This window comes from Echeneis naucrates, chromosome 5 (assembly GCF_900963305.1).
Source record: "Echeneis naucrates chromosome 5, fEcheNa1.1, whole genome shotgun sequence".
Classification (NCBI taxonomy): domain Eukaryota; kingdom Metazoa; phylum Chordata; class Actinopteri; order Carangiformes; family Echeneidae; genus Echeneis; species Echeneis naucrates.
Window position 1 is genome coordinate 10,380,621 of NC_042515.1, and position 17,866 is coordinate 10,398,486.

A 17,866-nucleotide genomic window follows, 5' to 3' on the forward strand; every position below is an offset into this window, starting at 1 on the left:
CCAGTACAGTATGTTGGTTGCCAAATACATGGTGCTTAAAGGCACGATAGAGTAGGACGGTGATATTTTCAGGTTTCTTAGATATTGTAGTTGTGTGTCTTAGTTGAATATTTAAAACGGCATCTTTGTATAAGTGCTAAGGCCAAATGATAAATTCTCATTTTCTTTACATTTTCCAAGCCAGTAATTGAATCAAAGTGAAACACTGCCAGGCTAAGAAAGTAGACTGCATCCACAATTCATCTGATCAGAAAGCCCCAGGAGACTGTCTTCAGAAGAGCTAGCGGTAGACGGCAATAGACCGAGGTTCAGGGTGGACATGCACTTCAGTACATCAGGAAGGGGGTTAAGGGAAACAGAGAAAAATGTGCACGATCCTGGAAGCCAGACAAAGAGAAGCGCTTCCTCTGATGTCCTCCCACCAGAGATACCCCCGCTTTGGTGTGGTCCTCCCTGCATCCTAGAGTGCTCCCTGCTCCAGGCGCTGGGCATCGATCGGCTCAGCCTGATGGATGTGCTTTCTTTCTCTCACACAGCCAAAGCAGCAGCTCACAGTAAACACTCAGGCTTTATTATCACCTCTTCACTCTTACCCAAGCCAGACTGTGAGCCATGCACTTCAGCAGTCTGCCCACATCTTGGAAGAGGAAGATGTTATGATCAAAAATTGGACATGACCTCTCTTGTAATGCTAGCCCACAGTGGACACAGGTCAGGGCCTGCTTTGTGAAATAGCAGTGGTTTTGCATTGCTACCCTTGCTTTGATGAATCTCATAGACAAACTCATTGCTGGAGGGAAGACTGCCTGCTGTCTCACACCCAGGGGCAGTGCACAACATTGACTGCCCACACAAATACATGGATAAAATGGCTGCTTATTTGTACAAGGTATTGCTATTGATTTTGTTTTAAATACATTTTGCTTGGCCACCTGAGTATTGGCTTTGTGTCCATTCGAGTTGCTCTCTTAATGTTGTGTGAGCCGAGGCAGTAAGCGCTGACCTAGATTGCTGCAGTTTGTGTAATTGTTCTTAACATAATGTTTGACTGACAACCCTTGAGAGAGTAACAGTTATAGTGGCCCCTTAGAGCAATCGGATCGTCATCACAATTGACTTGTGTGTGTTTGCAACATACGTTCAGAAAAACCACCATTTGCATTAAATATTCTTGAGGTTTTCTGTTTTCTGTTTCTGTGGCGCCATGACCAGATAAACACAGCAAGTATCTTTGAAAAGTATGTATATTATTGATGTGTATGTTTGAACTTCATAGCGCGTTCCTCGTAGCATCAGCAGTCCCTGTGGTCTGTGGTGCAGATGTAGAAGGTGTATGTGTGTGGTTTTTTTTTTCCCCCCTTTTTCTCAAAATCCACCACAAATTAAACATTTTTTCAAATCAAACTTTTTTTTTCTTGCTCTCAGCATTGCTCCCTTTTGTAAATCTTGATCTTTCTTTGTTTCTTCGTCCCTCTAGGTGGCCAGCCACCCAGAGCCCGTGTCTCAGTCTATGAGCCTCCAGCAGCCCCAGCAGTCGCAGTACAACATGCCAGACAGGGACAAGCAGCTCCTCTTCTCTGAATTTGAAGATCTCAGTGCCTCCTTCCGCAGCCTTTACAAGTCTGTTTTTGAGCAGTCCTTCAGCCAGCAAGGTGAGTGGCCTCATGGCAACAACAAGTAGAAATCTAATAAAGAGCCAAAGCTTTACTTATCAAGACTAGGATGTTTCTAAGAACAATTTCCCTAATGTGAGTTTGTTCTTAATAGTTGAAGCTATTGAGAGCTTTTAGCCACTAATTATGTTTATTGAAAAATGAGTATGTATTCAACAGATTGCATGGCCTATTTTGCAAATCTATACTGTATATTTTATAGTCTTCTCCCAGAGCACTGTGGTAAAGGCTTTATTAACATTCTGGGAGTTCAGCGCTTAAATATTTCATTACCGGATGTAAAGGGCTGTTACTGTGGTAAATTCAGAATCAGCAAACCAATGTTTTTCCTTCATGTTTTTCAAAGTAACATTTAAGTTTTCTGTATGTCTTCATGATTGAAAGGCTTTCTCATGTAGGCTGTTTCATCAGAAGAATGGAAGAGGTCATGGACAGCCAAAGTCCTCAGTAAATCTGTTGGATTTGAGGTTCACTTGTCATGATGATGCAGTATCGGTATGATACAAGACATAGGGATGGGTAGAGCACAGCTTTCCAAAAGCCTACGACTCCCTGTAGAACAAAATGCATTTTTACTTGTAATCTGATTGACTAAAAAACAATGAGTGCTTGACAAAAGGGTTATGAGAATAGTAGACTGAGCTTTCTTTGTATAACCTACTTTTACAAATCAAATGCATCACATGCTAATGTTTTCAAAGATCCCCTTTTCTTTAATCTATCATCTATGTTTCATTAGTTGAAAGTTGTTACCTTTTTATGTGCATAAAAGTGAAATCTCTTAGTCAGACAAGCTCTTGCAATTAAAAAGCGTAAATAATCGAGCTAGAGGATTTCACACTCTGCCGCTGTAGACAGTGAGCTAATTCACTGGCTTTGATAATAGGTAATGAGCTCGCATTATTATTCTGGTGCCGCGTTAATTGCTTTCTGTATTTCCCTGGTTGGACAATGGGCTTTCTGTGCCGATAAGAGATGCACCTTTGTCACCCCTGCAGTGAGTGTTACGTGCCGATTGTGGAGGTGCAGGGCTGGAGTCAGCTCTAAAAGCACTCCACTAAAATGGGTTTACTGTGCCAAAGCTGTGAAGGACAGGGCCTCTTAAGACCACTCCCCGCCACTCTGATGATTGCAGTTGGGAGTGCAGATGTTCATGCTCCAGTCATGTCTCCTGAAGAGTTGTGCAGTAGCACAATGAATTTGAAGAAGACAGTCCAGAGCTGTGTGGTTGGAGTGGAGAGGAGACAGCAACTCAGGCTCATGAACCTCAAATCTGCTGCTGAGTCATTCCCTGATACAACAAAATGGCAGCTGGTCCGTCTCAAGTGTAGGAACTACTTAAACACAAGAGGCCCACATTCCATCATTGTAAGATGTTGAGATACATGCCTTCAAGAACTGTTTTTACAAGTGAACACCTTGGCCCTTTCTGATGCAGTGCATTATGCTGATTTACGTAAATCTGAAATTATTTTACTGGCATTTGTGTTGGAATGGGTCAAAGTCCCTTTCAGTAGCTATGTCTGCAGCCAAAGGTATTTTCATCATCAATTAATACACAGTTATTTTCACATTCAGAGATCTGCAGAGCCCAAAGAACTCAAATTATGTTCAATCTGCAATGAAAAGAAGCAAAAGAAAGTAGCAATTCCTCACAATTGCAAAGCTGGAACAAGCCAATGAGAGCATTTTGCTAAATAAATGATAATAGATCATTTGATAATTATTGATTTATATGCAACCTTTGCATATACCATTTTCTCCAGTGTGAGCGTTTCCTAATTTTCTCAGGGTTTCTTTTGTGTTTTGTTTTGTTGTTTTTTTGTTTGTTTTTTTTTTTATCATTGTGCATTTTATGTTTTTGGTGACTAAAGGTATAAAGACATCACCTAGGGCTTTCTTTCAAAAGCTAATTTATAAATTAATAAAACAGTAAAATTTCAATGGTGATAATGATTCATAATCATTTCAGTCATCTGTCTGATGACATATCAATAATCGACTTTTGGTTTCAGGACTCTTATAGCTTTGTGTTGGTGTGTTTGCGTTGCAGGTCTCATGGGCATACCATCAGACTCCTCCCAGCAGACCCACACCTCCTGCTCCTATCAACACTCCCCCAGTGGCACAATTAGTACACAGAACAGCCTGTCAAACAACCAACCCAACAGCCACCCCAACAGCCACTCTGCCAACAGTGGCCAGGTGCCCCTGTCCCATCCTGCCCAAGCCCACCCCGGCCACGGCTCGCCGCACGCACCGCATCTCTCGCAGCACGGTGGCCCCCACAACCAACACACCCAGCACAGCCAACACAGTCAGCATCAACAGCACTCCCAGCACCCCCAGCACGCTGCGCACACCCAGCACGGGCAGCATCCATCGCAGCATCCGTCCCACGGCCAGCACCCACAGCAGCACACGCCACACCCCTCCCAGCACACGCAACACAGCCAACACCCCTCTCAACACGGACAGCATCAGAGCCTCTCCCACCAGCCCCATCCTACCCAGCAACAGATGGCCTGCAACACAGGTAAAACCCTCTGTTTTTCATTGTCTTCCTTTGAACAGCGTTGCTGTGTTGTTTTCTCTTCATCCTGTTCATCACAGCAAAAACAACACATTTACAACTTATTTTGGTTCAGTATCAGTTCCCATTATTTAGTCATAAAGGATTTAGAAATTGTTTTAGGCGCAAAACAGTAAATCATCATCTAATTTATTATCCTTGCTATTGTGAGAACAAAGCAATGCTGCATCCACAGACTTTGCCAGCCTTTTCAGAGTAGACTGGCCCCTCCTAGTGGCCACTATACAGTACTGAACTGTTAAAAGGTCTGATAAACTGTTTTATATGGTGTTATCCTCTCGTTCATTTGACAAGACAACATTACCTGCAGTTACAAAGATGTGACTACAATGAAAATACGTCATCTGGCCGTATTGCCTAGCCCACAGGAAATATCAAGTACACGACCAGTTATTGTGGAGTTGTCTGTAAATTATGTAATTAGGACTAAATCTGTATTTATTCCAGGAGTGAACTTTTTGTTGGAACCAAAACCATTTGTTTATTTACCATCTCTTATCTTGTAATTTTACACATAGTATGCTGTGTGTGTGTGTTGCAGGTTTACTGTCTGACTGGTACCCAAATCTGGATGCACTGAAAGAAAGCTGTCGTATTGCTAGCAGCTATAACTGGGCTGATGTTGACCTTTCACCTTTCCAAGGTGCGGTTTGGACGCTATAAACAGATCGTACTGCATTACTGCATTTAATGTAAAAAGAATGTTAATGTAAGGAATTAGATTTGAAGACCTTTAGCGTTACAATTTTCTGTGTTGGGATGGGAATAAACAAACCAACAAACAAAGCAAGAAGCTGAAAGTACAGTGCTACCCCAGCTTTTGATTGAGTGCTGAAGTGTTGACACTGTGGAGTTGATTATGAGTTTAATTAAACTGAGCTCTTCAATTAAATAGCACTGCCTTCAAGTTTAATTACCAAAACACCGAGCTCAGCAGGTCAGTTTATCCAATTATAGTCTAGGATTGCAAGGTAGGATGTTTTTTAAATATCACCCACTGAAGGTTACTGACATAATGAATATAAATTGCAACTAAGTTTTTTGTTTATGTTGGTAAATTAATTTCTCATTTGCTAAATTTATATTCTTTCAATCAGCTGGTGCAGTTTCATACATTTCGTTGTGACAAATGACTGATTCTGCTGCTACCTCAGATGAAAACTCAGGTTATTGTGAGTTTTTAAATGTGTGCACTTTATCTTCCTAAGGGTTGAGAGAGAGTATGAGACAAGCAGAGTTGAACAATTGGTCTCTGGAACCCACCCAGATTGCAGACCTCTGCTCGTCCATCAACCAGTTCTTTGCCCGCACTGGTGTAATCCAGCCACAGGGGGCAGTGCAGCCCTCTGTTTGCCATGGCTCCATGCACCCCAACAAACCCAGCCAGCACCTCAACACAGGTTCGTCAGCCAATGGTGATGCATCCCAATGCTGAACAGTATAAATCTCGTGGGTAGTCTTGGTTTCAAATTGATGATCATGATGCTCCTGGACCAGATCCACTAGAAATGTTTTTTCTGGGATATTCATATTATCATATAGAGACAGTAGCTATAGATTTATCTCTGGGTAGAGGAAAATAACCTACTTAGTATACGTTGAAAGATTTAGTGATTTATACATTACATCTACAGCTGTGTTGTCATTCCTTTTCCTCTGGGAAAGGTCATCTAACTGTGCTGTCGATAGATGCTTATGGGCAAAATACATGCAGCAGTATGGCTTTGAAGCCTTCCTGCCTAGAAACAGAAGTATGAGTTCATGTGTGGGGTTTTAAATGATTGCTGAACAGTCCAACAGGTCTACCTATTGTCTGATGCATTTATCTCAGCTCCTTTTTTTATAGAAGTGCAAAACTCTTTTAGCATGCCATTAGCTCTATGGCAAATGTCCTGGTGTTTTCCAATGTTTATGCTCTGTAACTACTGCCCCATTTTATCACTTAAATCCCTTTATATATTAAGATATGAAGACAGAAGGGAAAAACAACAACAAAAATCTTGTGGGTGTCCCAGTCCATGGGAAAGGAATCGTTGCTCCCACCATATATTTCATGTTGCAGACAAAATGTAATGTGGCTCAACTTCACTGACATTTTCTGTTACTCACACACTCCTACATCTGAAAGTTATAAAGACTAGTAATTCAGTAATAGTGTCAGTCTCCATCCAGTTTTATTCAAGCCTTACTTAGGTCAGGCGAAATATAAATGAAAACTCAGAACATGGCTCCTGTGGGTTGAATCTTTTAAATGAATTGAGAGATCCTCTTCTCCTGTAGAGATAAATTCATACCCTGTGCTTCTTGCTAAAGGCTAAGCCTTTTCACATGCAGCCACTGGATTGCCTCTGAACATGTTCCGTTTTATTTGAGGTTGTAAACTTTGTTCTGATCTTCTGCTCAGGAAATCTCTACATGGATTCCAGACAGAGTATGTCCATGATGGGTCCTCCAGGATATCCCCACATGCCCCCCATGAGCAGTGCAGGACCCACTATGACAGGTGACATTTAATCACACGCTTTGAGGAAATAAAATAATTTCTCCCTGGCAAAAGGATTCGGCGGCATGGATCTGACGCTTCCTCTCCTTTTGTTTTTCAGGACATCATGCACAGATGAACCAGCAGCATATGATACCTACCAGAAACTTCCAGATGCATCGCATGCAAGCTGATGACATCCAGGACGACTTTGATTGGGACTCCATTGTCTAGCCCCTAGACTTCTTTCTTGCAAACAAAAGGGAGCGAGGAGAGGAGGTGGAAGCCAGAGGAAGCGAGGCTGTGCTGAAAGGCCACAGGAGAAGGAGGAGGAGAAGGAGGCCACAGTGGGTGGGATGCAGAAGAACATTTGACAAGCTTTGGAGAAAGAAAGACTTCAGAGTCCTGACATTTTTACAAAAGCAAAACATAGATAGAAAATGTTACTTTGAAGACAATCATATTTAGTCGGACATTTTAAAGTGATTGCTAATGTACTTGTCTAGGGACAAGTAGAACACATTCACGTCTAAACCACATGCTCCTCAGCCAGCCCTCTCCCCATCCCTAGCCAGCTGCCTTCCAAAGTCTGAACCCCTCTCCCCCCGACCCCCTGCTCCGTAACTGTTATGTGATTCGAGCGATGTGTTCGGCTTGTAATTCTTCTCGTGTTGACATTGGTCTCAGCTGTCTCTTGGATAAGTTTCTCTCTTTTTTAAAAAAGATTTAGTTCTTTTTTTGTTTTTACGAAACACAGGCTGTCTCTGTGAGTAATGTGATGGTGCTCGTTGATGAGAAAGTCGGCCCCTGCCATGGCTGAATCGGTGGTAAAAGTTAGGTTTACAATAACTGGGGTTTTGAACAGGGTGTTAAATGTTTCAGGCTTGAAATGAAACAAACAGAGAAAGTGAGAGGGATCACAGAAGGTATCGTGATCTGTTTTCATAGCCAACCAGTGTGATCAGGTTCACCGCCACGTTTTCCTAGTTCGCCGTCTCAAGCACTTCAAACTGAGTTAGTATGATGAGTGTTCATAGATGGCAATTGCAGGGAAGTCTTTTAAAATTCTGTTAAATTTAAAACAAAATTTATTCAACCCAAAGCATCGTAACTTTTATGTCTGTGTGCATTGTGTCTTTGCTCCACGAGTCAGAGGCTGTTGTAACTTGAGAGAGTTTCAATGGTAAAGTTTACCAGTTTCACATGAGTAACCTATTGATCATTAAACAAGCTTTTAGAATCAGTCCAATCTACGCTTTGGCACAGTTATGTTTTCGTCTGGTCACAACTATTTCCAGGTTTTAAACTGCCCAAGTATCATATTCAAACAAAATCTAAATAGCAGAAAGGGTTATATCCGTCCCAGTTTCAAGGTTCCACATGAGCCAAATTCAGTTGGAAGGAAAAAAAACATTTGCTTTGTAACTGTTTCTTGGCTGTATGCCATGAATTCCTAGAGAATAAACATGATAATTGTAAACTTCATAGATGAACTGATAACTGGATTATGTTACATTCGGATTATCCACACTAGCTGTTTTTCCTGTGTTTATGCTAAGATAAGGTGACCATCCTCCTGGCTGTAGCTCTGTACATACTACTGACACAAATCCTGTCAGTGTTCTCATCTGCCTTCCCCCAGAAAATCTATAAGCATGTTTACCAAAATGTGGAACGGTTTCTTTATCTAATAAATAAGAAAGCAAAAATCAGTCATCCCAACCACATTTTAAACATTATCCTCACAACTATAAAGGTCATGTATGTGATGTGTCTGTAAATTCAGTAATTTGTGCAATTTGCCTAGATGACTTGAAACAGTTAGGACTGAAATATATTGATAGACAAAAAAATTCATAGAAAGCTCATAGCTTTGATTAATGATCAATCGGAGATTCGTAAGATAAACTGTTAGAGGTTAAAAAATACATGGCTTTTTGAAAAGTGTCTTTCATTTGTCGCATCCAAAGTCACCTACTGTACATCAAAATGTGTGGGTTTTTTTTTTTTTTTTTTTATGCTACCCTACAAGTTTGTCACTTCAGGCGTTTAAATTATGGGTCTATCTTTTTTGAAACTGCCCAATGTTTTGTTTTGATTGATACCATAAGATTTTGCTATTATACAATCATAAATGAGAAATGTGACTTTTACAGTGCATAGAGTGGATTGGTATGTGTGTGTGTGTGTGTGTGTCTGTCTGTCTATCTGTGTCTGTATTTGTTTTGGTTTTATTGTAATTTTAGGGCTATGGTCAATTGCTGTAATCATCTCTATACTATCAATGAGCACAAAAACAGATGCACACGGTGATTTTGAAGAGTAGATTCGAGATTTTGTGTTTCAGTGAGAAGAGTTTCTCAAACACAGAATGGGAAGATCAACGGTTCTGGAAACTGTCCTCTGTGTCCTATAACAAGTGACAAGTGACTCCTCAGTCAGCCAGGTGCTGAATTTTTGAGACACTATGTTTAAATAGAAAATGGTAAAAAAAAAAAAAAAGCCCTTTGCACACTTTCACTTTTTGTTTATCTTTACTGTTTTTTAAGATGCAAAGCACTTGTCCGATATAGCAAGCTATCCACTCAATTTCATTCATTCATTTAGTCACAGTTAGACTATCTGACCCGCATTGATTATTTCTCCACTCAACTACTAAACCGTGTATGGCTGCTACGGCCCTGAGCCGTTGGCACTACTTCCCCGCCTCCTTTGCATCTGTAGCACTCTGTGTCTGGGTTGAACAAAGTAGTTCAGCATTTTGGGAAACACTATATATCTGTTTTTGCCAAGAGTTGAAGAAGATTGATGCCACTCATGTCTGTATGAAGACGGAAAACGGAAAATTATGCTAAGCTAAACTATCCCCCTCCTGCCTCTTGCTTTATATTTACCTGAGTGGCACCTTCATATTCCTCCAACTCCCAGCAAGAAAGCAAATGAGATGTTTTCCTGAAATTTCAAACTATTTTCTTGTGACAATTTAGCCACTAATAACCCCAGTAGTGGCTGTTGTTTTCATATTGGTATGACAATCATGAATTTTTTTTTTATATTGCATAATGTCTTTGTTATTGTGACGAAAGGCACTTTCAAGTCAAGTTCTTTTATTGGATATTATAGAACCAAACTTTTAACACACACAGTTTTTTAAAACTAGAACCAGCCCAGATTTATACTGTATATCTTCTGTTGAACATGCAGATGAAGTCGGTCTCTTCCTTCACCTGATGATACTGCCATCCATTTATATTTTCATGTTTTGTTTTTATCTTTTGTTTACCTGCCAAGCATACCTGTCCACTTCTGCTCCTCTATTGCTTTTGTCTGTCTGTCTTTGTCCATCACATTGTGAGCTTAATGCCTCCCCTGTAGATCTCAACTATGAGTTTGTAATCTTATGTTCAACTGCCAGAGTTTCATAATTAGTGCTCAGAAATTATGCTTAATCAGTTGAGTGACCCAAATCAATTATGGGCCAAAGGACTGCAACTGAAGACAGCAGTAAAAAAGGAGCCACCACTGTGTTTTCATGTAGACTCAATGGACCTGAAATAGTGAACATCGTGTAAGTCCGGGGTTGGTGAGAAGGTGAAGTATGCTTCAGCTCTTCCAGGTGAAGGCTGTGAGAATACAAACCATTTGAGCACAGCAGTCCATAAGAAAACAAAGGAATTGATCAAATGGATGGTGATTTGAAAAAGGAAGCAGTGAAGACAATGACTGGATCGCAATCACAATTTTACATTAGGTCTGTATGAGTGTGTGTGTATTTGTGTTTGCTTGTGTGAGGTTTTTTTTTTGTTGTTGTTGTTTTGTTTTGTTTTGTTTTGTTTTGTTTTTTCTTCAAAAAACGATTTACATTTTGAAATACCGCTGAACATGTACCTGCCAGAGAGATTATTATTATTGGGAAAAAAGATGAAACGATGATATAAAAAAAAAAAAAAAAAAAAAAAAAAGCCTGGTTACAATATGGGAGAGAACTGCCAACAAGTACTGCTGATTGGGGCCTGTTTTATTCAGTGCTGGTGTGTTGTTGTGCTTGTACATATATGTCTTTTCAATCATCCCTTTTTTCCTCTCGGGGGTGGGGTATCAAGGCGAGGGTTGTGTGTTATTCACAAAAGAGAAGAGGGAAAAGAATAGAGTATTTTGCTATTGTCCAATCAGAGGGTGACAGTATGTATATATATCTATATTGTATATATGTGATGAAAATGCGTTGGCTTTTTGTGTGACACTACCTTTTACCTGTACTATGGTTCTACATTCAGTGTTTCAGTGTTGATAATATATATTTGGTTTGTGTTTTATTTTTGTTTTGTTTTGTTTTTTTTTCTTTTGTCTTTGTCATTTCTTGTATTTTTTTTTCTCCTATTTGTCCTTTTTGTTTATTGCACGATTTATTACTTTTGTTGTCCAATGAGGTGACACAGCTACTCTTTGTATTCGTTTAGTGCTGTAAAATAACTCAAGTGTTATTAGAATTGTCGATACCACCGCCCACCCCACCCCCTTCCCCAATATGCATGAATGGCACTTAAAGAAATAAAATATGGTAACTTCACTGTGGAATAATGTGCTGCTTCACCTTTTTTCCCCCTAAAAATTCAGATCAATGTTAGCAGGCAAGTATAGCTCACCGTCGATTGAGTTTCAAATAGGATTCTTCTTTTCTACCTGCACGGCAGCTCAAGTGTTTCTTTTTCAGCCCCTTTATGCTTTAATGAGCGTTTTGAGATTCCACGCCAAAGTGTGTAATACATGCTTTGCATTTAGACTGCAAAGATATTTGATCATTTGACCAAGATTTGATCATTTGTTCTAGATAAATGAAACTGTATGCTGAAAATGTCATGACAGCTTATCAGTCAACGTATTGACAATAAATGGTGTGGCCATCCTATGAAGGTATGTATAAAGCTGTACAGAGTATTTCATGTAGCGTGAACAAGTAGAATGAACATGGTGTGTAAAACATTCATTTATCTTCAAATACATCCTTTTTTTTTAATTAATATCTAAGAGGAAGTTTTGAGGAAGGACTATAAGGGAAAATGAGGGGAAATGACAAAAAAAAACGGACTTATCTGTAGAAAACGGGCTGTTCATCCATCCCACCCACGACGTAGGAACGCTCCTCCAGATATCCACGTGACCATTCCTTACACCCAGCTTGACCTCTGAGCAACCCCCCCCCCCCCCCCCCCCCCCCCCCCCCCCACCCTCCTAATATTCCCATATGGTGTGGCCCTTCATAAAATGTGTCACATTACACGTGTGCTTCACCCCTGCAGGATAGAGTGGTGCCTCTACAGTATTTCAGCAGTCACAGTGTCGGAGTTACTGCAGGTTGTTGGACTCTAACGGAGGACCTGACCGAGACGGACATCATGCCCAAAGCTTCCTCTTCGCTGCTGCTGCTCCTGCTGACCCTCAGTCTGAATGTTCAGCTGCCCTTGTCAGCACCAACAAGTAAGTCATTTGTTTATTTGTTACTCTCAACGCGTTGACATGATGACAGTTAGTTTTAGTCAAAGATCTTAAGTATTGATAATGAGTTCCTCTATGACTCTGGACATACATACGCATTTACAGAACAGCACTGAAGGATATTAATGGAAAGAAAATGGAAAACATATCTCAACATTTATTCTTACTAATTAATACTAAATAAAAAATTACACATTTTTCTTACTAGTTTTTTATCTCTTGGCAAAAAAAATGTGTAATTTAAATGTATTTATTGATTTATGGTAATATAAATATTTTAATGTACTACTTCAGAAAATATGACTGAGCGTATTATTTACTGATATTAGCTTGAGTTTAACGGCACATACTGCGAGAGGACAGAAAAATACTGGTTTGATTTCTATGCCTTTAGTTTCCAAACTTTCATTTAGTCAACCCCATAAAAAATAATAAAACTGCTGATTAACATGCAGGTTAATTTCTGAGGGCTTTCCAATGACACACACGCTCCTGCTAGCATATTACCATGTGAGCCATTTGAACTAAACTTGGATCCCTACATACCCTCCATGTTTGTATCAGGTCACTGGAGATGGTCACTGGGCTGTTATATAATAAGCCATCATTCAACTGAACTCCCTCTGTGGAAACCCGGATACATCTTTGCTCCGCCTATGTCATGTGTCTTAGCTTTAAAAGTAAAATGAATTCCTCCTCATCCGCAGTAGTTCTGCTTCTGTCCGTATCTACCATATATGACAGAGAATCGTATAATATGGCTAAGCAAATGTTCAAAGTCAAACTGACCACCCAACTTCGGTTGCAGCTGTCGGAGTCTTTCAGTCTTCTGTGGTTGCAGAGGAACCATATCCAGGTCTGGCTGAAGAAGCACCAGTCCCAGTCATTCCTGTGCAGACTTCAGAAGACGGACCAGAAGAATCAACTGCTGTTGAAGAGCTTGATGTTGAAAATGCATCCCCAGAACAGGATGACGTGGTGTACACAGATCCAACAGCATCCATTCCCACTATTCCTGCAGAAGATGAAAATACAGACATAGAAGCTGCTCCAGAAGAGCTGCTGATCATCCCAGATGACCTTGCTGATGAGGAACCAGATGCTTCTCAGGAATCCGTGTTTGCTGCACCAGGAGAGGAAAAATCTGATGTTGTTCACGTCCAACCTGAGATCGAAGATGCAGTGCAAGAGGAATCTGTTGGAAAGGAAACAGCGCCAGAGGAACCTGCAGTTCTTATTTTGATGAAGCCTTCTGAAGAGGATCCAGAAGAAGAAGAAAACATCCCAGTCTTCTCCTCAGAAGCAACAATAGAGGACGCTCCAGAGAAACCTGTGGAAGAGGCAGAGGTTGTCCCAATATTCCTGGAGAAAAATGCAGAAGAGGAGCCTGTAATTAACGAGGAACCTGAGGAGAAATCTGCTGCCCTGCTTCCTTTGGAACAAGAGGACTACGACGACGATGCTGCAGAGGATCACCCAGAACATCCAGTCGTCCTTGTGACCATCCCGATAGAGTCGGAGAAAAATGATGAAGAGGACGTTGGTACTAACAAGGACACAGAAGAGGCAGAACCTCTGGTCCTTTTATTTGCAGAGAACGAGACAGAACAGGAAGTTCAGGAGGAAGCAGCACAACAAGAATCGGCCCCAGTAGAGCCTGCTGTCCTTATTGACCCAACTACTGACGAACCCGCTCCGGAAGATCCAGTCCCCGTAATTCCCCTGGAAGACCCCGAGATGGAGGCTCCAGAGGATATCATAGTAGAAGATGTTATCCAATCAGATCCTCTTTCAGTGGCAGCAGAGGAAACAGCTTCTCAGGAGAATGAATCAGATGAAAGACATCCAGATATACTTGTTATAGCTGTCACTGAGACCCCGTCAGAGTCTGAGGCCCCGGAGACAGAGCTGGATCCAGTCGCTGCAACAGAGACTGTAACTGAAGCCTCAGTTGAACCTTTCACAGCTCCAACTGTCACGAAGGCAGAGGCAGAAAACCAGCCTGATTCTGCGAGCACCAGCGTTACGACACACACAGAGGAATTTAAAGCTGAAGTCACATTAACCGCAAAGGAGCCTGTAGGTAAGAATCAAATACTGTGGGGTTAGGCTTCCTTTTCTTTTTTTAATTACTGACTAACTGAAGTTGAACGTTCTGTCTCGCTGTTTTCAAATATTCCAGGTGTAATTATCAGTAATTATAATGAAATCACAAAAGATAAGTGGGAAAAAAACCTCAGAGGCATACAATGTTGCAACATGTTCATGAACTCAGAGTGAGAAAATCTGGCATTCAGGTGTACAGATTTGGCTAATGACAGTTCTGGTCTTGCAGCTTTAGTGAATAGAGGAGCAGAGCTCAAAGCAGGATTCATCATCCTGATGTCTTTGATCACTATCGGATTTGTTTGAATGACTTTACCCAAGAAGCTGGAGAGAATAACAGTGAGTACAATGATGTCATCCAGTCTGAATATATTATTGTTATCAATACTGAAATTATATATTTTCTTTCTGAAACAATATGTAGGTGTTTGCAATATAATATCTGTGAAATAACAATAACTGAATAACTTTGGAAAGTAGCCTGCTGATTTGGGATCCAACCACAACAACAAGATCAACACTATAAACTGACTGTCCATTTTTTTTTCTGCTCTTTCAGGATACTGAAGTAAAAATCCTTTTACAAATGGAGCTGTTTGATGATGGAGCAGCTGAGCTGAGCAGCAGAATCCAACCCCGAAGTTCCAGACAGTAATTTAAATCTTGGAAACCAGAAGCAGAGGAGAGATTTTATACTTAAGTAAACACAGCAATACCTTTATATAACAGTAATTTAGGACTAGTGAAGGTCCGAAATTGTGAGAAAGGAAAATATAATCAGCAAAATAGCCTTAAAAAAAATGTGATGTTGATTTGTATGTTTACAACCATGCTAACTTGCCAGCACTCATCCTATTCGCTGCCTTTGTGCACATTTCTGCTCTTCTTTGTGTTACCTCAAACAGCTGGCAGGCAGCCATATTGTGAGTGCACAGAGCCAACAGCAAACCAGAGAGGGGCCCGTCTCTATCAGCATTACTTTGCTTTGCTTCTCCAGGTCAAAAACTCAACAGGGTACCTCTACTCTGTGTCAACGTACCATGTTTTTCAGCCTGATCATCTTTTTATGTGTAAACAAGTGCCAACAGGTGTCAGATAACTGCAGCGGTGGGGTACAATATCCTCTACCGCTAAAATAAAATCACCTGACGGGGTTTCTGTGCATGTGACCAACCTCACATAGGCCAGCAATTTAATTAATTTACCAGAGTGATCATGAAATTTAAGGATGATAGTCGTGCTGAGTGCAGGTGTGGGAACTATTTTCTTTCTTTCGTAGGCCTGTTCAAACGTTGTCCTGCTTTAAATCACAAAATATCCTTTATGTGTACAACAAATGTGTTTCTATTGGCACATACTCGCACATACACACAATCCTGCTCAGCGTTAATACACACAAACCTGCTGCATGCTGCGTAGGCCAATCACGCCTCCTGTTCTGTCATGTAGCATGAGACAGACGGCTCTACTATCAATCACACTTCGGCATGCTGCAGCACCAGCTATATGTTCACGGCTCATGCTGCTCACAGTAAATATATTTAGGATCATAAAGAAGGTGTACATGTTTCACATAAACGTTCTAAATTGGACTCTGTGTCGACGCTGCATGCAAGGGGAGTACAGATACCCCATTAACGCTGCTGCCCACTTTTAATTGCACTTGTTTTAAAGAGCCTGTATGAAATAAATTCGCATTTTTCAAAAATCTGTCTTATAGAATGTTTTTTCACATAAATTTTACAGATTTATGGCCTTACATGCTTTTGAAGCCTTTAAATTTCAAATAATAATCTTTATTTGTTAACAAAGTCTTATTATTTCTGAGGACTATATATATATTTGTGTGTGTGTGTGTGTGTGTGTGTGTGCGCGTGCTTGTGTGTGCTTGTGTGTGTTTGTGTGTGTAAGGACCTGCAGCATAGCTCTGGAGCCAGAGCTGACCCTGGCATGGCATGCACTCTAACCGCCGACCAAAAGTGCGGCCAAATCCAGAGAATTCAATACACATAGAGGCACTAACCAATACACCTGCAAATGGCACAAAGGTTTATGCAAAACAGATATAGTTGGGTTTAAGTGTATACCTGCTTTAAGTGGATAACAAGAAATCCCAGGACATAAATGCTAAATCAGTTTTAAGGTAAATTTAGAAACAGTGTTGCTGTCAGTATGTCCGCCACAGAATGCTGATGGGGGGGTTTTTCAAAGGTTATATATCCTGCTTGGTATGCATGCTGCTCACCTTCATTAGATACCAATGTGTGTAAGTTTGCTGGCTTGTTGTGCTCCTTGTGTTGTCACATGATTACTCAAAATATACTGGACCGAATTGCACTGAACTTGGTGGAGGGAGGGGTGGGACCCAAAACATGAGGGGGTAAAATTGGATCATTTCCCATGAGTTTAAATTTGTTTCTCTAAAGTCTGGTGTAAGTCGGTTGACATTGGTAGACATATGTACAAATCTGAATGTAATGTCCAGTTGATGTAGTTTTTTCTTTTGTTACATATCAATACAAAATGATTCTAAAACCATCATAAAGACTGGGAGCCACCCTGATGTGTTGCACATTTAATTGTATGTAATTTTCTGTATGTGGTGGTTTGTGGACTGTAAATATTTCTGGTATTAATATTCCAAGAAAACCCTTCATGAAAAGACTGGAGGTTACTAGATATCCTCATGTGGGAGGCAGAATTATAGGTGTCATAAAAAGCTGAGGGGCCTTTTACAGCTGCCAGGCTGACAGACATGGGAAGGTCAGCTGTGGAGCAGGGGTGGAGGAAATTCACATTGTTGGACTGTGCAGGTGAATGATTGTAAAAAGGGGGCAGAAATCAACACCTGGTTGTCTGCTGAGGTCAAAGCAGCAGATGAGGTGTGAGTGAGATGATCCGTGGCTTGTGTGAAAAACAAATGGAAAACTTCAATGCAGTTAATATGGAAACCATCAGTTGTAAATGATACTTAAATACTTAATGCGGCATGATGTCACGCTTTACTCGAGGTGTCTTTTTTTTTCACCTAAATTGTTAATATTTATTGGATTGGATCTTGTTTAGTTACCGTGTAAATATTCCCCTTGAGGATTAATAAAATCTGTTCCATTCAATTTAGGAGGCTGAGCTCAGTAACAGGAGGAATAGTGATGTTTCATATTCCGGTGAGGTTTTCTGTGGATAAAACACCACTTTGGTCTGTACAGTAATTCCTCCTGTGCAATGTCTGGAGAGATGATTTCCAATGCACAGAGACAGAAAAAACAAATACATTTACTGTCATCAGTCCCACTCTGCAGACAGACGCGCACATGAGACCAACACAACCTATTAGTTGTAGCACAGCAGCCTCTAGTGGCTCCAGATATGACCTGTAGGTTTCATGTTAACGGCCATAATCAGCTGGCTAGCTGGAATCAAACCAAATGAACTATTCTGGGAAGTTGCAATTGTTTCCAGCAGGAGGGCATGCTGCTGGCTGTTGGCTGATAGAGACCACATGGATGTGTGAAC

The 17,866-nt window shown here is 40.8% G+C and overlaps 2 protein-coding genes and 1 long non-coding RNA gene across 5 annotated transcripts in view; all 3 read left to right on the forward strand.

The window, feature by feature from the left end:
- The window catches only part of foxj3 (forkhead box J3), a 73,018-nt gene extending 62,287 nt beyond the window's left edge, over positions 1-10,731 (forward strand). For all 3 annotated transcript variants that reach the window (XM_029502269.1, XM_029502268.1, XM_029502270.1), the window contains 6 exons: positions 1,478-1,652; positions 3,727-4,209; positions 4,808-4,909; positions 5,475-5,666; positions 6,671-6,769; positions 6,870-10,731. In XM_029502269.1, the coding sequence (XP_029358129.1) occupies positions 1,478-1,652; positions 3,727-4,209; positions 4,808-4,909; positions 5,475-5,666; positions 6,671-6,769; positions 6,870-6,982 (1,164 nt within the window). In that variant the 3' untranslated portion in view covers positions 6,983-10,731. The remainder of the gene's footprint in view (positions 1-1,477; positions 1,653-3,726; positions 4,210-4,807; positions 4,910-5,474; positions 5,667-6,670; positions 6,770-6,869) is intronic.
- LOC115044056 (translation initiation factor IF-2-like) lies at positions 10,347-13,898 on the forward strand. The gene is made up of 4 exons (XM_029502886.1): positions 10,347-10,373; positions 12,049-12,226; positions 13,053-13,783; positions 13,839-13,898. The coding sequence occupies exons 1-4, from the start codon at positions 10,347-10,349 to the stop codon at positions 13,896-13,898; spliced, it is 996 nt and encodes a 331-aa protein (XP_029358746.1).
- A 47-nt stretch (positions 13,899-13,945) lies between these two features.
- Positions 13,946-15,045, forward strand: LOC115044119 (uncharacterized). The gene is made up of 3 exons (XR_003840763.1): positions 13,946-14,327; positions 14,580-14,689; positions 14,910-15,045. It is a non-coding gene; the product is annotated as an uncharacterized LOC115044119 (long non-coding RNA).
- Positions 15,046-17,866: the final 2,821 nt, after the last annotated feature.